The 26,379-nt window shown below is 42.9% G+C and overlaps 1 protein-coding gene across 6 annotated transcripts in view; it reads left to right on the top strand.

The window, feature by feature from the left end:
* The window catches only part of MTUS1 (microtubule associated scaffold protein 1), an 810,444-nt gene that overhangs the window by 584,667 nt on the left and 199,398 nt on the right, over positions 1 to 26,379 (top strand). For all 6 annotated transcript variants that reach the window (XM_069200374.1, XM_069200403.1, XM_069200384.1 and 3 more), the window contains one exon: positions 11,390 to 11,598. In XM_069200374.1, the coding sequence (XP_069056475.1) occupies positions 11,390 to 11,598 (209 nt within the window). The remainder of the gene's footprint in view (positions 1 to 11,389; positions 11,599 to 26,379) is intronic.

A 26,379-nucleotide genomic window follows, 5' to 3' on the forward strand; every position in this document is an offset into this window, starting at 1 on the left:
GCACAACAACATTTAAATGAACTGTGCAAGTATTTTAGAATATATCACAATTAGGAACGCTCAAATGATGCACATTTGTTGTTATTTCTGGTGTGTTGGAAACAAATATTTAAATATGATCAAAACAAGTCATTACCTTATGTGAGACAATTTCCACATATTTTCCCCTGTGCACTGAATATCTGTGCAAATGTAATGGTCATTTCATTTGAAAACGTGTTGTTTGGAATGGTAGTCTACTACCATGCCATTAATACTCCACTCTACGCCACCCCACTCTGCAACACTCACCCCCAATGCACTCTATTCTGTACCACTCTCCGTTACACCACTCCATTGCACTCTGCACCGCTCCATGCCACTGCACTATACGCCTCTTCACGCTACGCCTCTCTACTCTACCCTGTACCACTCTACACCTCTGCACTTCTCTCCACTGCACTCTACACCACTCCAGTCTAGGCCACACTAATCTGCTCTGCACAACTCCACTCCACGCTGCTGTACTCTGACACTCTGCAACACTGCACCCTGCCAATTTACTCTAATGTAATATACTGTATGCCAATGCAAGTTACTCTAGAACACTCAACTCTATGCCCAGGCACTTTACGCCAGTCTTATTTACTCTGCACCCTGCCATTGTTCTCTTACCTATGCCTTTACACTTTATTCAACTGCACTCTATCCTGCACCAATCCACTTCACTCTGAAACAATCTTCTGTACCCCCACTGCACTTTATGCCACTGTACTCCACATCTTGCCCACTCCACTCTGCACTATATGCCACTCTACTCTTAAGCACTGCACTCTACGCCAGTGCACTCTCCATAACTGCACTCTGTCAGTGCACTCTACGCTGCAAAGTTGTACTTTACGCCACTTCTGTCTAGGCCACTATACTTCACTCTTCTCTACATCACTCTACTCTTCTCTACTGCTTTCTGACACTCTACTCTGCAGCACTGCACTCTGCCATAGAAGACTATGCCACTCTACTCTGCACTAGTCCTATATGCTGCTCCACTCTACATCACTGCCCTCTATGCCACTGCATGGCTCTAAATTCTACTCTGCACCACCCTTTGCTACTCTACTTTGCACCACACTGCTACTCTACGCCGCTGCACTCTGCCTCTCTGCTTTACTGTGCGCCAATGTACTCTATGCAGCTCGACTCTGCATCACTGCCATCTGCATCGCTCAAGTCTACACCACTCTACTTTGCACCACTCTACGCCACTCTGCTGTATGTCACTACCCTCTACATCACTCTATGCCACTCCACACCACACTATTCCAGTCTTTGCCACGGCACTCTGCTATGCACTACTCTAATCTATGCCACTGCATTGTATACAGCTAAATGCAGTCCCACTGCACTCGGTGTCATTGTTCTTTGCAACACTCTACGCCAGTCCACCCTGCGCCACCTCAGTGTGTGCCACACGGTGCAATTCCACACTGTGCCACTCCAATACACAACTCTCTCTGCCATTCCACTCTACAACTCTTCTCCACTCTTTGCCATTCCACTCTGACACTCCATGCCACTCTCCTCTATGCCACTGATGTTTAGCCATGCTGAGCAGCAGCCATGCTTGTGTGCTGCCTGGCTAAATTACATTGGCAAAGGCAATAACTGTTGCATAGGCGAGACCTATTGGCTTTGCCAGTGCTTGTTTATTTATCGTGCTTGTCACCACTGACTGCAGTTTTCTACTACTGCATTAGCCGTTATTAACTTCAGAGTAATAACATTTGCTTGATACTTTATTAACATTAAAATCTGAAAGTCTGATTCAAATCACCAGGATTTAGTCTAATCTCTGCAGAGAATACATACACTCTGACCTGCTCACTCTGAAAGTAATGCCTGACTGCAGTTTAAATCATTCAAAGGTGATAATGTATGTAGACACATATTTGACCTTTCATCTGAACATCCAATTTGCAATAAAATCTTATTAAAGGTTAAGGTAACAGCAAACCCTTTCGGTTATTAACATTGTGGCACATATGCATATTAAATGCACGTTTGATTTCAAATTCCCATTTACTCATAAATTACTACAAATATTGGACCCATTGGACTAAATAAATTTTACTGTGAATATATAAGCACCTTAGTTAAACAATTTTAACTTTGAATTGTAACTATCATTAGCATTATCCATCCTGTTACAGCCCTCAAAACCGGTTATGCCACACACATAAGGAGGCCTCTTGGGAATCTCGTGGTCTGCAGATTTTAAATCATGCCTTGAAGTCAGAGTCCTTTAGCACTTTTTTGATCTAAGTTACCTTTTCAATCCCAGTGCCCTCTGTGGGTCTCCTATAGACTATAACTGTGAATGCCAGCAGTTTAGAGGATGGCAGAGAAACGAGATTGTTTTAATTAATTATTTGAAAATGGAGCTTAGCCCCCTTTTTGTACCTTTAATTCATAGCACTTTTAGTCCTGGAGTTAATAGTATGTGACTGCTTCGGCTTCACCCTGAGTTAAGCACTGTATTTGCTGCAGCTGTCCTTACAAATGGCAATAGCTAGAGCAACTGTATTTTACAGAGGTGGATTCAGAGGTTCATGAACCCCCTATGTGGCCTCTAGGCTGTCTAACCTCCTAGAATTTTCGAAAAGACAGACCAGCTGCACGCAAATGCTAGCCATAGGTTGTGGGTCAAATAGTTATGGGATCCCTATTAGGAGTTGGTAGTTCACATTACTGAATGGGTTTTGACAAGGTCGAGCAATCGACAGCGTGCAGAGAGTCCAAATGGAAATCCCTACAGAGGGCTAGAACCCTTAAGCAATTCCACCACTGAATACTCAGTAAGATTATGGAACAAGGTGTTATGCAAATACACTGATCTTAAGATTGACAATTAAAAATATGTCTTTTTGATTAGAGCAAATGCTCCCAGTAAGTACTCAATACGTTTTTGCGGAAGAAAAAAATGAAGCGGTTATTTTGCACACAAAATGGAGGTCTCAGAAGGTTGGATGGGTGAGGTCTTTCTCCTGAATATTGCAGCATCCTTGGTGATGTTCACCAAAACAGTGTGAAAGGATGTACCCATCTCGGTATTCTAAACTGGATGAATATTTTCATTGACTTGTCAGATTGTCCATACACTGTCAAATAACATATTGTTAGAGTAGTGTTAAATAGCATAACATGTAATCACTAAATAAATATGTACCTTATGTCTAGTATTGGTCATTGCTTGGAATGTATTCCTACTAATAGGGAATCCTCGAAAGAAATTGTAACCAGATAGCTCAGTGATCGACTGATGACCTCAATTCTTAAACATGACTGATAGCACGAGTGCTATGATTTAAGCTAGCACAAACCATCTTGTAGGATAGGATGCATTGCCTGAACACAGGGGTATTGATCTAACATATACTTCTGGTTGTTGAGTGATAGCTATTAACTGGCAAGAAATCCCCAATAGAAGTTCAGTGAGCCTGTGTGTCATCCTTTGTTTTTGCTGCTGTGTTTTACTTTTGTGAGAAAAAGATGATGAGGGTTTGATGACTACACGCGGGTGAAATTGACCATGGAATGGTTGGAAATACATGCTGGTGTATATGTCCCTGTGGGTGTGGTGTGGGGAAGGGGGAACGTGTGGTTATTTTTTCCCCTGTTTGAGAATTGAATGAAAAGTTATATTTAAAAAACAAAACGGAAAAACTGAAGGCGCTAATGGTGGTTCAGCTAGTTGCATTTAAACTCCCTGTTGTACCTGACGTTCTCCACATTTTTCTGAATAAAGTGACCATTCGTATCAGTCTAAATTAAGTGATTGAGAGTTGCCTGTATATTTTTTTTAAACTTTGCAAATTAGCATCACTGTTCTGTTTTAAATAACCACAAAAGTAAGTTCACCCTGCATGAAAAGCAGCAGTTGGGAGAGAATTGAACACTTTTTCCTATATGTGTGTGTGTATGTATGTATGTATATATATGTGTATATATATATATATATCAGTTGGGTTACCAAGGAGCAATGAAAAGGTATGTTCCAGGAGACATTCGGAGACATATATGTTAGGAAAGCAGACGTGTGGGATGATTCAGTCCTTACTACCATGTAAAGATGTGGGCCGAAGGAGCTCCTTCCCCTGTGTTGCACTTTAAAATGCAGTTTGACTGCTCCTGATGGGATGATATAATATTATTAATGTTTGGAGTTATCATTTGAACTCAAGAAGACTTGAAGAAATCCTGGCCTGTACACTGCTCTTATATTTGTGAGGCCAGTGAATGTCCTGGCCATCACTGGACTACCATGACATACTCTCCAGTTATCCCTTTTCCTTTAAGTGTCCAAATATTCTTACCGAATAAGATCTTAAAATGTGTTCTTGATGTTTTGCCTTGTTACGGTTTTGTTCTGTTGCTCTCGTGTTTTTTGTCTGTGCACCAGGCGCTGTATATATTTTTTGCTTGCCCTTACTTAAAGACTACTGCATTGTACAGTAATTGCCCGTGCAGTACGCGCCATTGAAAGGCCCCACAGTCGCACGCTGTGACAGGTGTTACTTGAGCTGCATACAGCGCTAGCCATGTATTGCAATAAAACTGTTTCTTCCTTTAAGTGGTGTAGCTGCTAATCTGTAGCAAACAAGGGGTATGATTGCCGCCTTTATCCTCCTGGGACTGCCTAATGAGCCGGGTGTGGAGGTGAAAGCTTATATTCAAATGGATGTGGCACTTTATGTAGAACACTTTATCCAGGACCGTAATGGTAATTACTAGGAGAAGAAATGATGCAAAATATTTGGTTTGTACACGGCTCCTGAGTGTAAAGGGGAGGTAACGCTTCTTACTGAATGCCAAACTTTGATACTGGCGGGGACACATATTCAGTATTTAATACATGGCCTGGAAGGAGTAAAGTATATGTTTACTGTTGGTGATGAGACAGCCAACAGTGAAACGAGGAGCCGAGTTTGTAATGAAACAACTCTTAATAAAACCTCGTAGGGCAAAGTCCTGAATTAGTCATTGATTTTTTAAACTTTATAATTTTCAAGAAATATACAGCAATGCAAACAACTCATGAAGCGTCATGAAGAGAGGATTGAGCAATGAAGTGAAACTTGAGGTACAATATTCGAATAGGAAAACACGAAAGGCATAATCATCATTTAGGCATACTAATAAAGAGACCGGCTACAAACACAGACCTGATGGTTTTTTCAAAGGCATGTAACTGCATCATATAATATGAACATGGGCACATATGTCAACACGTGTCTGAGAGGTGTGGAGAGTTAGAGGGAGTAGCGTCAAGGGTGCGCAGATGCTCTCTAAGCGGTTGCCAGGTATCCCTCTGTCTAGACGCAGGGGGTGGAGCGATGCACATGTCTCGCTAGTGTAGTTGCAATACATTAGACTTGTGAGCCAACACTTGGTTGCTTGGAGTGCTATTTCTCTTTTGGCCAGTAAGAGTGCAATGGTGGCGTAGCATCTCATGCTTTTAGGAATATCACCCATATACCCAAAGAGAGCCATCAGCGTGTCAGGGTTGAGAGTCATACTAAGCATTTGCGATAGTTGGCCAAACACCTTGCTCCAGTATTGACTAATGGGGGAACATGTTCACATCATGCGTAGGAAATCAGCCAATGGGGCATGACATTTGAGGCAGGCAGAGAACTGAGAGAGGTCCATTCGGGCTACAGCACTGTTACATATGCCCTGCGCAGAAATTTAAAGTGTTATAGTTTGTGTCTTTGGTTAAAGGACACAGATCCGTTTGGGTGCAACAGGTGGACCACAGACTCTCGGAGAGGGGCTGACCCAGGCCCGCCTCCCAGACTTCTCTGAGCTTCACATCAGAGACGGCTAGAATAGCAATGCTCGCTCGGTAGAGTTTGAAAATGAGATGTGCCCCTTAGTATGTTGTGATAAGTAATGTGAATGGGGAGAAGTCTGCAGGGGCCAGAGGTTAGGAAGGAAAGCGAGCGCGTAAAGTGCTTTGTGGGCAACATAGCACAAAGTGCTCAAAGCGAGCATCCTCAGTACGTGAGAAAATGTGGTCTGAAAATACATCACCGAGCGTGTGAATGTTAAGTGTTTGTAGCGTGCACTGAACTAGTGCTTCTTGCGTGATGGGGAAGTATGGGTTATTTGTCAAGGCAGGAGAGTAAAGTGATTCAAACTGTAGTATGTGTACAAATTTGCGCCATGCCCAGCTTGTAGTAGAGAACGTTTGAACATCTCTAGGGTCCAGTGGGACGCCCCGGGCAGGAGTGTTCGTGAAGGAACTGGCGCAGCGAGGTCATGTTCTTGGATTACTTAAGGGATGCGCGTCGGGATGAAACCAGTGGTAGGAGAAGTGACATTGCGCTGCTAGAAAATAAAGTTGCATATTGGGCGCTCCAAAGCCTCCACGCTCATACTGGAGAGTGAGGACCTCCCATCAGATGCGCCCTTACAAACCGAATCAGTAAGCCGCGGACTGTGTCAAAAAGAAGTTAGTGAGTGGGATAGGAATGTTTAAAAAGAGGTAAAGAAGCTGTGGAAGCACCATCATATTAAAAAGAGAAATCCAGCCTTTCACGGACAGTGGGTGTTTCACCCAGTGAACCTCTTGCGTAGTCAGTCTCTCAATGGCAGTCCCATAGTTGAGCTGTATAATCTGTTCTTTAGCTCTGTGAATATGAATACCAAGATATTATGTTGATTCGCTGCACCATTTTAAGGGATAGTTGGGGTGGGGTGGTGAAGTCAGTGAGTGGGAAGAGTTCCAACTTTCCCCAGTTTGTGTAGACCCGAGAGTGTGGCAAAGTGGACTATTTCATCCATAATAGGGTTAAGGTTGTCTCAAGGGTGGCACATAAACAACAAAATATTGTCTGCATATAGTGATATGAGAAGCGTACCGCTGTTGAATTGCAAAGCTCTGTGAATGTGTTTCTCCTGCATATTGCGCACCAGGGGTCCATTGCTATAATGAAAAGTAAGGGGGGGAGTGGGCATACATGACTGATTCTCCGCTCGATGGGAAAGCAAGAAGACAGCGTTCCACTAAGACGTATAGTAGCTGAGGGTTTAGAGTATAGTAGCGAAATCAGAGCCATGTATCCCCGTAAAATCCAAGCCTACATACGGTGGCATGAAGGAATGGCCATTCAAGGGAATCAAAAGCCTTTTCTGAATCCACTAGTGCTTTGACCGCTGCAGTTGTAGGACATATTCTGTTCATGACTGAGAAAACTGTGCATAGGTTAATAGAAGTGGAGCGGTGCGCAACAAAGCCAGACTGAGGTGGGGATATGATTTAGTCTAGCAGAAGTGAGAGGTCTTGTAGTTATTAGTTTGGCAAGGACCTTCTTATCAAAATTGGGAAGAAATAGTGGTCAATATGAGCTGCATCCAAACAGGTCCTTGCCAGGTTTAGGCAGCAGAGTGATGATCTCCTCCCATAATGTTGCTCGGAGAATTCCAGTTTCAACAGCCTGGACGTACACAGAAGTCACGGCACCAATATCTCCTTATACGCTTTATAAAACAGCCTGGAGAACCCATCCAGTCCAGGGGCACACGTACCTTCAGTAGCATCTATGGCCTGTATTATTTCCTCGGTGGTGAAGAGCTCATTGAGGAATTGTTGGGCAGTGGTTAACCACACCATCACAGTCTCATCAAGATATTGTTGCAGCGATGTATGGATAAAGTGGGTTGGGCCACGTAGACGCATGAGTAGTAGTTGAAAAATTCCGACTGGACCTCCGCGGGGCCCACGGCACTCGTGCTTTCCTCCCTCCTCGGTTCAAGTATGCACGCAGAAGAGTACGACGGGTGGAGAATTCTTGGCACTGTGCGTCCCTGACGCTCTCCCTCCCCATATCTATGGGCCCTGGCATATTTCCCTATATGACATGCTTCTCTTTCCACTAGGCCGTGCAATTCATCCAAAAGTAGTTTATGATGGTGGAAGAGGGAATCGGCATCATGTTCTGTAGTCTGCCATCAATCTACGCAAGCCGTGCCTCCACCTGCACAAGACTGCGCCTGATGTCGAGCAGCACCCCAGAATGTTTAGAAATAGGAATGCCTCTTGCATATGCTTTAAACGCGTCCCATAGAATAGCATGTGCCCACATAACTGTAATTGAGCCGGAGGTATTAGACTATGGTTCCGATTGGAATAGTGCATCATATGCAGCGCTAAGTTCGGGTAACACTACAATTTCACAACACCCTTCTGGGAACGCTGAGTGGGAGCAACACCGGTGAATGATCGGATAACGTGCGTGGGTGATGCTTTCTGGAGGTGACCCATTGAATAGTTGAGCTAGTTAGGAGCCAGTAGTCGATACGTGTCCAGGTGCTGTCGGGCGCCGAATAGAAAGTGAAAGCCTATGCATCAGTGCTATGGAGGTGCCACGCATCATGCAGTGAATATGCCTCACAGATAGTAACATACAGAGGGATGGGGGTTTAGTGGTAGGAACTGTGGCAGTGGTGTCCAGTGAGGGATGTAACACCATGTTCAGGTCACCCCCCAGGAATACGTGGCCAGCCTCAAACCAGTCTATTTGGGATTGTAAAATGTGAAAGAAGTCACGTGAGTCAACATTTGGTGCATAAACATTAATTAGCAATACTTTGAGACCCGCAAGTGTTCTCACAACAAGAATACTTCTGCCCTCCCCATCCGAATAAGAGCAGGAACAAAGGAAGGGCGGAATCTTAAGCACTGGAATATATTACAACCCTCCCCCCCAGGAGTATACGTGCTATAGCTGGCATAGTAGCGGTGTAGGCCCCATGTGGATGCAAAGGAGTGTGTGGTACCCGCAGATAGGTGCGTCTTCTGCAAAAAAAGCAATTTGCACCTTGTGCCTAGTCAGGTATTGTAACACTTGCTTACCCTTACGAAGTTTGTTGAGACCGCATATGTTCCAGGACATGAAGGTCATGTCTGCCGCCTGCTTTCTTGTGTGTGCGGTGCCATCAGGTTAATGGTAGATTATGGCATTTCAGTAGACAAAACATTGGATATAGGAAGCATTGTATCAATGTGTAGACATTCAACCCAGACAAAAGTAAAAGCCCACCCACACCTGGCGGGAAACTGCCAGGTGAATCCCGTGAGCCCCAACAAAGTAACATCCCCAACTTGGTAATATTGACTTTGGTATCAACTATGTGGACGTGACAATGCAAAGGCAAAGTACCCCCGTAAGAACAAAAAAGATTAGCAACAGCATACTGGTATTAGAATGAGCGAATATCAGTGGTGAGTGATCTTAGCTAGTATAGTCCAACGGGGCATGCCAGAGAACCATAGAGTGTAGTCCTGCAAGCAGGGGCAATAGTGTGTCTGGAGGGAAAAGGTCCATGCTGAAGGAGAGGCCCGCATCAGGAGCTTCATTTTCCGGGTTGAGCGCCGGTATTGTAGTGCCATGCTTGGTATGTTGTTTGCAGAAAGTTCGGGCATCAACCGGGTTGTCAAAATACTGTGATTTACTGTTCACATCAACCTGCAGCCTGGCCGGGTAGAGCATGCCATAGCCGAGATCCAGCTTTTGGAGTGCCCGCTTTGCATCCATGAATTTCCTCCTGGCTTCCTGGTCAGCAGGTGTATAGTTTAGCTTTATCCCTAGTAAGGCGGAGCGCAGTGTCGCAGTTTCTGTAGTTAAGCAACCGCGTCATAAGTTGGGCCGGGGCCCCAGGTGCGGGTCGCGGTCCTAACAAGCAGTGTGCTCGCTCCACCACAAACAATAAGGTAAAAAATTTGACGGCCCAGGAGCTTCACGAGCAGGCCCTGCACAAAGAGATCCATTCGGCCGATGTTCGTTGTTTCTGCGATACTGGCTGTATGCAGGTTGTTTCTGCGGCCTGTCACTTCCAATTCTTCGTTCTTGATAGCTACTGTTAGCAGTCTGGCCTCCACTTTTTCCAGCCTCTTCACCATTTTCGTGGTTCTGTCCTTCAGTCCCGAAATACGCTCATCAGTGTCCTCTAGGCGATTTGTTGAGTGTCCGTATGTGCGGAAACCCGCCCATCATGATGTCGTCTGCACCCGCCATCCACTGTTCCCCACTGGTGCCTCCTCCAGCCAGTGGGGCCGTAGCAGTCACTTCTGATGTCGTGAGTTTCTAGAAAGGAAGCTTTCGTTGTTTGGGGTCCCCTCTCACCATGTCCATATTGGTGCGTGAAGCACCGTCCCCCTCTTTAGTCACTGTCAAGTTGGTGCCCACCGTGAAGTAATGCAGAGGATCATGGGGTAGGCGCTATGCTGGAAGGAGGTATACAGTGCTGAGAGGTCAGATGACATCTGCTCCAGTTCCATAACCCTCTACACAATTCGGGAAAAGGCTAAGTGGCGTGTTAGCAAAGCATAAAGGTTTTCCAGCATAGGTGGGCTGTGGATCGGCCAGTGTCGCAGGGTGAGTGGTGGTGTGGTCCGCACGGGCCCGTGGGAATGAAGATAGTAGGGGTGGAATATTGATTGTACAGAGCAGACCAGTGTGTAGAGAGCGCCCAGAGTCAAAATATTTATGACTCCCAGGGGCCCAGTCGCAGCGTGGTAGTGGAGCCAGGATCTCCTACCTCCGTGTATGGCACAGTCTCAGCCCGATATTTTGCTGCGGGTGGGAAACAGGAGTAAGCGATGGGGGCCACTTGCTGACAAAAATAAGCAGCCTGGGGCTCCGTTAGTTCGCGGCACGGTGGAAAACTTCCTATCTCTCACTACAGGCATGTGGAGGGTTTATTTCCAGCGGGCGATGTGAAGGGGTAGGGTGCCAACAACTTGGGGTAACTGGCAGCTCTGTGCCCGGTCGGCCGCACGCTTCAGGCTCACCTGAGGCCCCTGTCACTGTCACCTCTGGGCCTGCATAGCGAGCAGGCCCGAGCACAGGCAGGCTGCCGATAATCACGGCGTCCGCTTCAGCAAATGTGGGATTGTTGCAATTTTTTCCCCCGTTCCCCTTCCTTCTGGCAGTGTAGAGCCCCATTTTCCACTGTCGGCATTGGCTGAGTTCGTCCATTCCTTGTATGTTCACGGGGGTCGCCGGAGGAGCTTCACAGCCAAGTGGCCGTTGCAGTAGTCAGCGTGGCCACAACCCCCCACCCGAAAGTCATTGATTTTTAAGTGTTCTTGTTTCTACAGTATAATACATTGATCGGGTTAGACTGAAGGTATGATTTAGGCAGGAATAAAACTAATATACCCACCAATGTGCTTTTGTGCTGCAAATAACACCTAGATGTATGCCTGTTACCTGTAAATCCCATCATGGTACTGAAATGAATTACCTGAGAAACTCTGAAAACTGAAGCTCATCTTTGTCATATACTAGTAATCTAAACTAGAATGGAGTATGAAGGGTCTGACATGGAACTTCTTTCTTCGTAGTTGAGAAGAGCAAACAGAAGGCCAACACAAAAACTACCAGCACCCCGGCACCAATCTCAACAGAAGATAGGAAAGCTCTTGAATTCGCCCAATGCAAAGCAAAGTGTGAGAAGCAGAGTGGATTCATCACACAGCTGAAGCAGCTCATCATCAGCGGAAATCAGCGCTTTGAAGCGATAACGGTGTTAGTGCAGCAGTTGCTGAAGCAGGTATGTTATGTTATACTTCCGTTGTTACAAAGGATTTTTATAGCTCACCTTTGGTAATTGCCTGGCTACTTATTTCATGTCTGTGATTGTTGATTTACCATATAGTGGGGTATCTAGTGAGGTGGTGGTGTGAGATAAAGTATAGGATTGTCATGAAGTATGTCTTTCTTGTAATACTGTACTGTGAAAACATTAGAAGGTAGTGAGGTACAAAAGAATATAGTATGTGACGGGCGTGAGATGAAGACAGGAGTTAAAGGATTGAACATCTTGTTGAGGCAGCTCTGTGCCATGCTAGGGTATATTCAATAAACTCAACTTCAAACAGGATTGACTTGTGGAGTATTCACTACAGAAAGTGGTGATGAGCACACAACTCAACCTCCCTTTACAGTCACCAAAAATCAAGCTGAACAGCACAAACGTTTCAAACACCTTCATTTGAAACATCACCGGATTCACTATGAAGGACTCCACAAATGGAAGCCAATAAATCAGTACTGTCCCAGTATCTTTAATCAAGTGAGTTGCCCTGAATACAATAGTTTAACTCTTATTACAACTTGTGTACGATTTTGAACATTAACCGGAGTCTCTTGGACCAGCCATCTGGTCTTGTGCCTGGCGTGCACTGCGCTATACACCGCATTCGATTCTTGCCTCATCTCGCCTTCTGACAAGCGTAGTCCCTGCCGTCATCTTGTGGTATTAATTGTACTGCAACCAGCTGTGGACTGCTTCGATCGAAACAAAAGCCGAAAATATCGCCTCAGTGATAGGGTTCAAGTTGCATTTGGGGCTTTTTTATTTTTTTATTTTTTTTTATGCTGTGTTCATTGGTTGGTCGTTGTTGGCATTATTTATTGGCAATTTTAATCATGTACTATGTCTAGCCAATAATGTCTATGCACATAAGAAATGGCATCTAGTAATACTTGAAACCTGTCTCCTCCACAACCGCTCACACCAACTTCTGGAAACAATGCTATTTGATGGCAGGAATGGCGTGATTTTGTTTTTTTTTAATTACTTACCTACTTGTGATGAAGATGATTATAGGCCACAAAAAAGAAAAAATATTTTACATTGCCTTGGACCTTGAGGGCTGGAAACATATAATCGTATGGGAAAGAAACAAAGGCAAAAAGGCCAGGGTGATGTACTCACTAACGCCTTCGCGGATTTAGACAATTACTGTGCACCTACCGTCTGTTGGCATAGACTGTTACAAGTTCTTTCATAGAAAGTGGTCCAAGGAAGCATCAGTTGAAGGATGTGTATCTCCACTAAAGAGTTAGGCACTAAACATGCTTGTTTGGAACATTGCATGACAAACTAATAAGAGACCATATAGTGATGCATGCTGCAAACTCTGCCAGGCATGTCTGTTTATGGGCCAGAACAAGCTTCAAGTTAAAAGAGTAGAACGCACAAGGAGGTGTGCTAAAGTGGTACTTTTAAAGAACAAGAAGGATAATATGACAGAGGAGAAACCAGTCCAGAAAGAGCTGACAAAGTTAGGATTGAAAAGAAACTTATGGGAGGTTCACATGATACACCTAAAAGACAAGACAGTGTGCAAAAATACAAACCGAGAGGAATGGGAAGAACAAAACTCTAAAGTAAAATGTTTTAGGTGTGGTTTTACAGATTGTTTTGTGAATAAGAGGTGTCCAGCTTGTAACCAAAGATGTTTGGACTGTGGCATTACGGGGCATTTCTTGAAAATGTGTAAGAAGAAAATAAAATGAGCGACAACATTTTTGGAGGAGGAATCCGATTCAGAGGCGACAGAGAAGAGGATGAGAAAAATGTGTGCTTTGAGTATAGATGGCCCCTCAGAGGAACATAATAATGGGGCCCAAAGAAAGAAACCAAAATGTGATAAATCAGTTGGTGGGGTGACTGTCGCAGCGGTTTCAGGATCTCCCAACGCGATTGTTAAGGAATCCATAAGCATCAGGAGATTCAAAACTCTTTTAGAGGAAGTCTTGGAAACGCCAGATATATCCTCCAAAGGCTTAACTGGAGAACCCATTGTTTTATTGGGGTTTAGGAAATTATGCTCTAGATTCAAAGACAGAGAGGCAGAAATCTGGTCCTTTGGTACTTGGATGGTGGGATCAGGGTGAGTTAGGTATAACCCTTGACCAAGCAGCCCTGAAACACTTTCAGTTGCCCATGAAGGAGTAACAGATGGAGTAAACATTACTTGTACATATCCAAGGTATCATAGGAGAACTGAAGGTTTTTCAACATAGAATTGTTTTAAAAGACAATGCACTGCCCTCTATTTACAAAGCTAGGAGTAGTCCAGTAGGACTTCGGGATGGAGTGGCAAGAGAACTAGAAAAACTACAAACAGCAGGCAATATAGAGGCAAAATAATCTTCTCTCCTTTGGTAGTGGCAAGACATGCAAATGGTAAACTGAGATTATGTGTGGATTTAAGGGACTTATTTAAGAACATCATGGTGGATCACCAGAAATCAATGCAGTGTTATCATTAACCAAGTGAGTTGAGTGGTTCACCATCACAGACCTAACCTCAGCATACCATCAAGTGGCATTACATCCTGACAGCCACAGGCTGACAGCCCTCATCACACCTTTCAGGTGCTATCAATTTGTTGGAGTCTCTTTTGGGTTAGTGTCTGCAGCCACTGTGTTTCAAAGGCTTATGTTTAAATTGTTTGAAGAGATTCGTAGTGTGATATATTTTTTAATGATATTTTGATTATGGAAAAAAATAAGAAAAAACATGATTCCACATTGAAAAAAGTTATGCAAGTTCTAGACACCCATGGTCTTCCGCCAGAATAAACAACATTTAAATTTGCAATGAAAAACGTTACATGCTTGGGACACCAAATCAGTCAAATGGGGCATAGAACCCAGGGCAGAATTGGTGTAGGGGATTAAGAATGCACCAACTCTGACAAATAAATAAGTAGTCAGGGCATTCTTAGGATTGGCAGAATTCTGTTCCAGATATGTGAATAATTTCTCTAGCAAAATGTATTGCATAAGACAAACTTATGACAACTACTCAAAAATAAAATTCACATGGTAGCAAGATTGTTAAGATGCTCTCATGGTGATTAAGCATGATATTTCATGTGCACCTGCCTCGCAGGGGTTTGATCAAGATGTAAAATGCATAGTCACACCGGACGCAAGCAACAGAGGTATTGGTGGTGTATTAACACAGGTGGACAAGGATGGAGAGGAGTGTGTGTGGTTGCATTTGCCTCTCGTTCACTGACAAACACTGAAGATAAGTATTCTGTAATATAATGAGAGCACTATCGACCAATTATATGGAGAATGTTGGTGATGGTGCGTAGCGATCACAAGCCGCTCACAGAAGTGCTTGCCACAGGTGGATTGTTTAAAGCATTTCCATGTATAGCAATAATGTCTATTAAATTATTAGACTACAAATATGAGGTGCAATATGTACTTGGTGCAAAGAATAAAATTGCACATTTTCTAAGTAGGTTGCTACACTGCAAAGCTAGAGGAAGGAGAAATAGATAAGTATTATGTAGCAAAAATTACAGAAAATAATCAAGGCTAAGGCCCTCCAGAAGAAGAATGGGAAGTGATATTGAATGCAGATGTGCTTTTGACAGGATATATTACAGAGGGATGACCAACTAAGAGTGAAGTGGTGAGTAATTTACGTACCTTTTGGGAACTGAAGCATGAGTTATCTATAGAAAATTATATGGTTCTGTTTAATGGTAGGGTAGTTCCCCCAGAAGTACTCAAAGAAAGGATTCTGGATATTTGTCATAAGGAATGTCTAGGGATTTCAGAGACCAAAAGTAGTGTCAAATATCTATATTAGTGGCTAGGAATTGATGTGACAATTGAGAGGAAAGTGATGGAGTGTACACTTTGTAACAAATATGAAAAAACCTTTAACAACTTTCAAGCCCCCATTATGCCCTATACCATGCCATGGTGAAGAGTAGGAGTGGATTTAGCATGGCCCATATACAAGGAAGGTGTACCCAAGTATATTGTAGTATTGATGGACCATTTCTCTATGTGGCCAGAGATATGTATCAAATCTAGAGTGGCTCCCCATACCATAGTTAGGTGGTTTTATGAAATATTTTTGAGGGAAGGGTTGCCAAAACCCATATTAATGGATAATGGAACCCAGTTTACATCTAATGAGTTGGGGACATATTTGAAAATAAATTGTTTAAAGCAAAAATAAACATGTAAATACCATCCATCCGAAAATAGTGCTATTGAGTGCTATAACACAGTGTTGAAGAACACAAAACAATTGGGTAAAGATGCAAATTTACAATGGGAAAGTGAAGTGTGGAAGACTGTGTGGACTTAGTCACACCAGATATTACTAGAGGACATGGCCTGTTTGAACTGGTGAGGGCTAGGATCCCATTAAAAAAAGGTAATGTGGGGTGGAAATGCAAGACAAGAGTGTGAGACAACCTAAATAAGACACAGGAACATACAAAATGATTTTATGATAACAATCACAATTGTAAACAGGTTGATATACACATAGGAGATTGAGAAACGGCCAAAAGGCCTGGTGTACCAGGAAAAATTAGGTGAGATTCTACTGTCCTTTGAGTGTGGTGAAGGTGATGTTTTATTGAGTGACGGGTAAGTGTGGCATTTTAGTCTCATTTCCCCATATAGTGGGAAAACAAAAGTGTGTGAGAATCCAACTTGAATGTTAGAAGGAAGCACTTGGAGAAGATCAAGAAAAAAATTGAAGTGGTGGTGTTTCAGACGATATTCCTGCATCTAACGGAACACTTGCACCCACGCAAAGGAGTGATGACGTGTAGGGGACAGGTGAAGTTCATACAAGAAGTAGGTTTGGGAGCCTAATCGCCAGACCACCCAAGCCTAAAGATTGTTATATGTGATGCAACTGAGTTGAATGGTAAGCATGTTGTGCATACCATTGTGTGCAGCTCACAGCGTTCGATAATTATTTAGGTTTTATTTATTGGCAATTATTTTATTTCCTATGTTATAATTTTTGATTTACTTATGCAGATCTTTTAATATAAGGAGGCAGCTGCGTTATGAGGGAATGTATAAGAATGGACTTGAAGCATGTCTTTCTTGTGACACCGTACAGTGAAGATTTTAGAAGGCAGTGAGGTAGAAAAGAATATAGAATATGACGGGAGGGAGGGAGAAGAAGACAGACGTTAGAGGTGAGAACATCGTGTAGAGGCATCTACGTGCAGTGCTGGGGTATATACAATAAACTCAACTTGAAATAGGATTGACTTGTGGAGTATTCACTACAGATGGGAATGCATTCATCATTCACCTTGCCTGAATAAGGGTGGATGGTGTAGTTTGCAAGACGTTTTCTTATGTGTTGTTTGGGTGCTGTGAAGAGGAGTTTAGGTCATGCACGCTCCCACCTCAAAATTACCAGTGTTTGTGTTGTTGTTGTGTAATAGACTGTGTCCTTTCCAAATAGTGCTTTGTGTCAGTAATTATTGTGCAGTGGTTGTGGGTGTTGTGTTTCTCATCTTAGGTGTGTTGTTCCTGATCGATAATCCGCTGTAACCATGCCACCGTGGGTTCTCTTTGCATTTTTACCATGTAGTGGTAACAGGTCTGTCCGTTCTTGTACCATTCTTGTTCATGGATACAGTGTCCCTTTGTCAATTTTCTTTGGGGTGAGGTTCTGTATCTTGTGATGAAAAGCTCCAAGTGTAATCTTGTTAACCAAGGTTACAATCTTTGTTTAGTTAACTTTTGCAGCTTATTCTGTTCAAAAGATCAGTAAGATTCCAAATCCATATATCAAGGGACTATTCCAAATACAAATCTCCAGAGAATGTTTGTTGGACTCCATGCCGGATGTTCAGGTTAGAAAAAAACTTTAACCTACTTCCAAGGAGGACACCAAACAAACGCCTATTACCTTTGGTCTTACTGGTTTTCTTCCAGCCAGTGCAGATGTCTCTGTTCCTTTAATCATCCTCACTTCTCTTCCCTGCCGAGAGGCTCCACAGTGAGAGGGATATCTGAGAGAGACTGCGTACTTCTAAAATTTTGGAGCAGCCTGACAGATGGTCCACAGATTCAAAATGAACCAAGAACTTACTCCTCAGTTCTTCAACAGACAGGATTCTTTCAAACGTGTAGTCTTCTGATCTTCTCAAGCATCTCTGCTTTGAGAGAAATGGTTGCAGTTTTTATAAAGTTAGCTTTTAGCTGGTGAATTTCTCTAACCCATTCACGCCAGATTGCCTGTACATTCAGTCTCTCTCATCCTTAGCCATATCTGCCCATTTCTGTTCCCCGGGGGTTGAATTACAGCAAAGGTGCGCTCATAATGTTTTGTTGTGATGCTTTTCAAGATGGCAAAACTAAGCAATGTCTTGCTTAACTCTCTTTTCTCGTAAAGCCTTTTCAGCTCATTTGGTATTCCTAACTTGGGTATTTAATTCCTCCTGTCTGTAAGATACCAGCTCTCTGGAGAGGCCCTGCCATAGGAACTTTTCTTGATGGGTAACTGAATACAGAATGGCCGTGACAGGCAGAACATGTTTTTTAGGTAGTTAATTGATCAATGTCAAACCTGTTTTGGCAGATCACTGTCTAGAGGGAACGAAACCTTTTGTCCAAGAAAGTCTTTGATCATTGGCAATGAAACTAGCAAACTGGGCATTCCGGATTCTGGAAGGGTAAAAGTAAGGAGGTAATCCTTGCTGCATATGAAGTAGAAACCCATGTTGACTAATGATACTTACGTTCCTTAATTGGTTTGATAACATGAGAATTGCTTTCCTACTCATCTCCTAGCGAACTATACTGGTAAATAGGCTTTTAAAAATATAAAATACCTAGCTTCACTCACAAAGTTGTGCTTTAGATTGTGTTGCCCTTTATCAGTACAGTTTTTTGCCGCAGTTTGCAAGGCTCGATGAATGTTGACTTCATTTGAACTCTTCTGAATGGCCCGCTGTGTTTCTTGGGTACTTGTCAGCTAGAGTAGTTGATTTCGCTCCAGTTGTGACTGACAGAAGCCTTTACTGCAGGCTGACATTTTGGATTTGACATTTTAGCAGCTGACCAACATCAGTCTTGCAACTCATGGAGACCCTCTACCTGCTTTTTAATTTGTCTAAGGGCTCACGGCCTCTTCAGAGTCGCCCACTCCCATTGCACTGACATTTTGCTCTCAGAATCTTGCTTAATGAAAACGTTTCTTGTGTATTAAACATTATTGAACTTGTGTGCCTCGCTAGTGCTGCTTTTTTCCCCACTGTGAAGGAGTTTGGACATTTTCAAATAAATCAGGTTGTACTTGTATTTCCAGTATTTGTTTCTCTTGACATCACCGCAGTAATTCATTGCCAAACAGACTCTGGTATGAAACACACTATGGGCCTGATTCTAACTTTGGAGGACGGTGTTAAACCATCCCAAAAGTGGCGGATATACCACCGACCGTATTACGAGTCCATTATATCCTATGGAACTCGTAATACGGTAGGTGGTATATCCGCCACTTTTGGGACGGTTTAACACCGTCCTCCAAAGTTAGAATCAGGCCCTATGTCTGGTGACTTTGACAATAAAGTGTAATAATGTAAGAACTTCACAGCCAGAATGACAACTAGACCATGTTTTCTTGTTTAAACTTATTTTGGACGATTTATGGCAGAAGGCAGGCCCTTCTGTGTGTTTTTTCATTCACTCTGGGCTAGGGAAAAGTCTTAGACCTTGTTGAAGCTCATCTAATCTTATCTGTGTTTAAGCACAAGTAGTCTAGGGATATGGACACTGCTTAGACGCCCTCTCTATCCATCACCATAGACCAAAGGAGGGCTGCCAACAAAATAATCACCTACAAAGGGTAATGAGCCTGCTTGGCACACACTCCCTCACTGCACCACCGTTTTTCCACGACTCATCATTGAAATAGCTATTGCAGTGGCTGGGCACCCAGTCTGCTTTCTATTGTGTCCAATTGCGAGACTTCTTTGCGGCTTGATGGGAGAACTTTGTGCCCTGTAGGTTCTGTTTTTTATCTTGAACAGGAATAAGTCTGAGCCCATTCCTCATCAGCACGACCAGGCATTCTTTCACCACTGACCCCAAGTTTGTAGGGCCTCTAAATGGCAAGATATTTAGAATCTACATCCCCAGTGAAAAGCCCAGAAGGTGAACGTAGGACTCTGTCCTCTTCCTGTGCAAGTACTAGGTAGGTTGGTCATTGTATCCTTTTGTTTTGCTATATTTTGTTGTCCTTTGGTGTTTGAGGAGCGTAGGGACATGAATAGTTAACTTTCTTGACTCATAACAAAGTACACATGTTAGTCGCCAATTCTGAATCCTCTATTTTGAAGGGTCTGTAGTGATCCCCTAGTGATTGCGAAAATTATTGCCTGGGGTCTTTGTGTACGCCTTCCTATGGGTAAGTGAGTGAATTGCTGTTGTGTTGTGGGTTTCGTTGCGAGATTATGCCGACGTTTGTGAGCATTATATTGTAAAAGGCACTATATAAACAAGGTCCCTGTAGTTTTTAAGATGTCTATTCATTTGTTGATCTACTTATCTGGATAAACATGTCTATTGTGTGGCTAATCACTCAGGGATTGTAGACAACATGCAGCATCTTAATTTTAATACCTAACCCTTCGTGCGTAAGCTGCTATTGAATTTTAACTGTTATTGCCAGAAGATTGAACCATTCGGGGGTGTCAGGGCAAATATTTCAGAGAAAATAGGATGGTCATCGTTCACGCACGTCAAAGCAGTACTATTTATATTTAGATATTTTTATGGTGTCACTGTGTTTGAGAGCAGTGGAGTGCTGCATTTTGAAGCTGCGGGTTACAATTGGGAGAATTTGGACAAAGCTGAGGGAAAGCGGAGTGTAGAGTGGAGCCGAGTTGCGCTCCTAGTTAGTGAAGATGGCTCTTCCAGTCCCAAACCTGTGGCGTGGCAGATAACCTGTCATCCAGATGCTTTGAATTGTCTTGTTTACGAGTACCTCCAAGTAACTTATTTGGTGAGTTAGTAGCAGTTTGTTTTCATCAATTTGTTTTAAATTTGAAGGTACAAAAGAACACAGGTCTGTGATTTTCCTAATACGATTGGAGTGATTTGTGAGTAGGAATAGAGAAAGGAAGCCAGCTTGCTTAAAAAGTCAGTCTGAATGCACTGTTTTGTTATTTAACTTAAAGAAAAGTTATTTTGTGTGTGTTGCATTAAGGATGTTCAGAAATGTTTGAACTGTCGATGTAATAGATTAGTTTTACTTTATCTGAGTGTCTTAGTACAGTGGTTCCCAACCTGTGGTCCGGGGACCCCTGGGGGTCAGCGACTGCTTAGAAAATGCATTATTATTAACATATTATTTCAGTAATTACTTAGTGGGGGGGTCCCCAGATTCCAATAATGATTCAGTGGGGGTCCCTGGGTTTCAATAATGATAAAGTGGGGGTCCACAGAAGTTAAAAGGTTGGGAACCACTGTCTTAATGCATAAATGTATCATGCATCGGCTCAGATGTAGCTGCTGCCTTAACAAAACAGGCAGTTGACTTGCTATTATATTCAAAAACCATTTCTAATTTTCTTCGATAAAATACCATTATTTCTCTATGGGCAAATTGTTCATCTTGTACAGATCAGTAAACCCTATGTGGTCCAGACTCTGGCCAGGATCTCTTTGATCAGCTCTCCCTTCTTTTACTTTGCCGTCCTTCAATCATCAGATATGGACATTTCGGCATTTAGACATTGGAGTAACAAAGCTCTTTATTTCTTCTCGCTTCTCTAATCGGGCTCTCCCTACTACTTCTTGGTATAACAGGGTCCTAACGGAAGCCAGACACAACTACAGTTTAACTTTCCTGAGGAAGGATATGAAAGGGCGCTCTCAGATACTTTACAAATTTGGTCTGCCTTACCAAAACTAACGTTTATGCAGGCAAAAGATTTTCGGCTAGGTTTTCTGTGGACAGCTTTAAAAAAAAGTTAACTAATTATCAGCCCCAGAGTGCACAGTCACTGCTGCAGTGGCTACACTGCGTCAGGCGATAAGTTTACTTTAACAAAAGCAATATAATGTGTCCAAAAAAAATGACACTATCAGGCCAATTAGTAAAGACCAGGATCAGGAACTCTAGACATTATCCACATTTAAAGCACTTTCACCAGGGGTTCATCACGGCTCCTGCCCAGGGGCCGTGCGGTTCTTAACCTTTGTAGGCCGCTTGCCCATCTGATTCGATCTTTCATCCGGAAGTTCATGAGCTTCTCCGATGATAACCAAATCCAGCTTTCGCTTGATATCATCACATTTTTCTTAATTGCGTGATCTCAGTTGTAGGATAGATGAATAACAAATGAGAGACGTCAGAGTTAACTAAAACACAGGTCCACTTAATCTGCTGTAACAACTCGTCATTTACTATTGATTCTGGCCCGTGGCCTCCAGGGTTAGGCTGTGCCCTTACCCCAGCATCCGCAGTGCACACATTTGGCTTTGTCTGGACCGTAAGTTATCCCTTTCGGCTCATGTCAGCAAACTATCGTCAACCTGCTTTCTGTTGTTAAAACACCTATGTAAGATTCTTCCCAGAGGAAACTCAGCTGGTAATTCAGGTCAAGGTTTTAAGCTATTTAAAATAAAGCAGCTCCCTTTTCTTGGGTTGACCTCCAGTACCCTTCACTGACTCCAGGTCATTCAAAAGTCATCTCCTTGCCTTACCTTGAACCTTTCCAAAAGAGCCACTGCGCACTCTGCGTTGTTCAGTTTGCATTTGGCTACCTATTGCCAATTGAATCATGTGTCACTCTTTTTTGCATCTGTTTGGTCTCTCAAAATGTCAATCGCCAGGACACCTTTTAAGTAACTGTTGCACTCTACAAATAGCATAGTATTACATTACAATTGAAACAATTCTTCATGTAGAAAGTCAGTCTTATTGGCAACCTCTTCCCACCTGGTGAAATGGGCCCAGGAGCAGCTGTTAAGGATTGTTGTGAAATGCAGTGCCGCCCTGCTTGTATGTCCTGATTTTTAAGCTGCGTTGGGCACAATCTCACAGGAATGTTTCTGGGCAGGGCGCAGGGTGTAGCTGGGAACTCCAGTCCATCAATTATGTAGTGTGCAACTTGTGTTACAGAAGCAAGCACACACTGTCCGTTGGGGGTGTGCCTCTCGCTTCTAAGCTCATTTTCATCCCTGAAGGGATTTGTTTGTTTCTATAAACACACCAATAACAACAGATCTTGTTGTATTTTGTTGAACTGTGAACTGAGTGTTCATTTTCACAAACCGTGTTTGCACAGCATGGATGCAGTGATCCTATCAGGATGGAGTTTAGTCTAAAACACGGTTTTCATTGTAAGTCTTTAGGTGCATGTAAATTGGCATTCCTTGCCGCCATATGCCACCTTTTACCACATTCGGGGAATTGTGCAACCCTTGAGCTAGTTTCAGGACAGAAATTCTCCTCCAGTGTTAGATGGTTGTTCTTAGTTTCTGTGCCACAAGACATTCCACATGCATTCTGTAAGCTCTTCTAAATATTGTATTTTCGACAATGTCTGGAGAGTATATCATATTGCAGCTCTTGCTATAATGTGGCGTGCAGATGGGTAGGTTCTTTTCTAGTCCTGAGGCAGTGTTGGCTATAGTGTTTGGGGACAGATACTGGATTGATTTTAAAATATTTGGGTCTCAGTGACAATATAATCCGCAAATGGAGAATGGTAGTGTTAAAATGATGGTGCACCAAGTACAGTGGCCTAGTCCAGGAAAGTTTGTGGCTTCTTGGAGGTGTAAATCAACCCAGTTGCTTATAAATAATTTAGCAGTGCTCCTCACTTTCCCCTTGAGAGATTAAGGGCTCATTATGTGAGATTTGCAATATAGGCTACAACATATTTTAAAAAATGAATCTGTTTTTTACCGGAGCCAGAGAAAGGCTAACATTCAGCCTTGCGCTCTATGGCTAAATAAGGGTAATAGACTTGTTCTGACACATCCAGGACCTACTACCATAACTCAAAGAAGCTTAATACGTGTAGGATTGTTAGTTTTATATGTTGGGCATTGATGATGCTTGTTATAGAACGCCTGATTAATACGCATATTGCACTTTCTCGAAGGCAAACAAGTGAAACATAGTTTCAAGGCAAAGGACGGGTGTATATAGCCTGTAAGTAATTTTGTGAGTTGTTACTTTTTTTGCCCCTGAGCCCTAGCTGACTTTGTTTCCCCTAGAGGTATGCACTTGTTTCACTGCCTATTACAGTTTGGAAATGCTGTTTCTGATAATATTGGCATGGAATTCCCAGCACTTCTTATTCGTTTCTAGTGATGGAAGCGTAATGCCTCGGTACTAGCCTAGCAGGGCCTAGCTTGTTGGTGCATTAATCCACCATATTTGTAGATGGAGAAGCACAAATAGACCAGTTCTGCTCCGCTTGCGTCCGGGTGCAGGGAGTTGCTCTCCTTTGCGACCTCTCCCACATTCACTACTTTCCCATGAATATGCTAGTGTGGATCTGCACACATTTCTGAAGGGTGGTAGAGACCTCCTTAGAGGTGGTGTTAGACAAAATGTACTGCTGCTTCGGATAGAGTGAGAGAACTCTGTATTTTGATTTCACATTTAACTGAAAAAGTATACTTTTGCCTAAAAACACCACTTCAGTCCCACCCAGCACCTGGCTCAGTGGACCAACTATCCCCTTAAAATGATCTGAGCCTACATGTAGGTATGATGTCCACCATACCAAAGCAGAATTAAGATTTTGATTTATTTACCAAGGACTGAATGCTGGACCCATGTCAATTGTTTGTTTTTTGTGTACCATTTAAATGAGTAAGTGTACCTGGCTAGTACCTTTTAAGTGAAAATTGGGTCACTCACCCTGAAATGTAAGTAAAAAAGGTTCTTAACTAGATCTGTTGTATCTATTAGCACACACATGTTGCAAGGGAATGGCCTGTCAAGGGTTCAACCTCGTGCTAGTTAAGGGGTCTCATCGGGACAAGTTAAGTATTTTTTTCTTTTTAAGTACTTATTACAGTGCCTTTAATTTTGGTAATGTAAATGAGATTTAGAAGGTGTTTTCCACACTGGACGGTGGATTTGAAACCTCGCAAACGTTTTTTGAATGAAAATTAACAAATGTTTTAGAAAGGGGAAGTTCTCAAACGAAATGTTCATTTTCTTAACAACCCCTGATATTCAGCAGGTTGTGTTTTCATCGAGATTGCACACTTAACTCAAGCACAGTGCTAGTCTCCCCATTGACAGAAGACTGCCTAGTTCTGGATCTGCCCGTGGAGGCTGCAAAGGTAACTTGCAGGATGGTAAGAAAAAATATGTTTTAAATGCTCTGTGCATTTAATACACACAGCAGCACATTCGATACCTGCAAAATGAGATCATGGAAAGTGTGAAAACTAGCTATCATTGAATGCCTTTTGAGTGTCCACTAAATAAAACAAAATGTAATGTGTACAAACAGCGGAAATAATTTGTCTGCCAAAATAACACAACTCGCAAGCATTTCCTTGGACTTACCAGCTTCTCTTGCAAAGTGTATTAAAATTAACATATTTGAATATAAGACAGCAGAAAATGTGTTCTATCTGAAATGCATGAGTTTCTGCACAGCTTTGAATGCATTTAGGAATTCCAGTATCAACAGAACTTTGAATGATCTTGTCAATAAATAAAATGTTGGCATGCCATCTTCGTCTGCTGCTCCTACGCAGAAGTCAATAAATGGTGAGCTTGCCACGGTGTTCACACTTATTATACTTTAAGGGCACGCGGGCACTCACTCATGCTTGTTGAAGACGCAAAGTAAACAAACTTATTAATAGGGTTCGTGGGCAGCCTCGGGTCGCCTCGTGCATCCTGGTCGCACTACTGTCACGAGGGATCCGTTTTCAGTTCACAATTAAGATTGATTGCATCTTAAATGCATTTGTCCTAGTTGACATCTCCAGCTTAGACGCTGGCCCGAGCCATGAACTCTTTTCAGCCCATCATGTCGTATTTTATTTTGATTTCCGACATGATTCATGGGGCAGCCTGTATATTATGTGCACTCTTTTGGATGGTACCAGCTGGCTGTACCCGGGCTTATAAAATAAACTTTTGGAACAATTAAATGGACTCCATTTCTCTCACATCTTTAAAAAGATGTAGGCATTTCACTGTCTTAAACAATCACACTGGCCCGATAGGAATAACTCAAATAACGTGCCGAACGCACATCAGCATTTATGTGAATGTCTTCTTCGGTAAATATAACATTGTCAAGTGTGTTTTTTGCACACTTAAGACATGCCGTGCCTCAGCCACAGCCTACACAGATGTGACTGAATGTTGCCTGCCTGGGCCAGAGTTTTCTAGTCTTCAGTCTGAGCGTTTTGTTAGTGTCTTTCGGCATGTTGTCACTGTGTAGGTTGAGTCTTGTGGGTTTTAGACCATGAGTCTTAGACTACTTGGATTTTTGTTGCAGGTGTACTGGCCATTGACAAATGCTTACAGTTAGCCTTGGTGATGGTGGGCTAAATAGCAGTCCTTCCATACAATGGACCATGGCCTCTCTGCCACTCATAGGCTTGCAGGGATAAGTGGTGGTTCTAGAATGAACTGCCTCTGTTTTAATGGGCTTACAGACCACGCAAGACGCATGTTTACTGTGCCTTCCTGAGGTTCTGAAAGGTATGCAATTCCCTTTTGTCCTTTTTAACACTAGGATGTAGAATTTG

The sequence above is a fragment of the Pleurodeles waltl genome, chromosome 1_2 (assembly GCF_031143425.1).
Source record: "Pleurodeles waltl isolate 20211129_DDA chromosome 1_2, aPleWal1.hap1.20221129, whole genome shotgun sequence".
NCBI classification, from domain to species: domain Eukaryota; kingdom Metazoa; phylum Chordata; class Amphibia; order Caudata; family Salamandridae; genus Pleurodeles; species Pleurodeles waltl.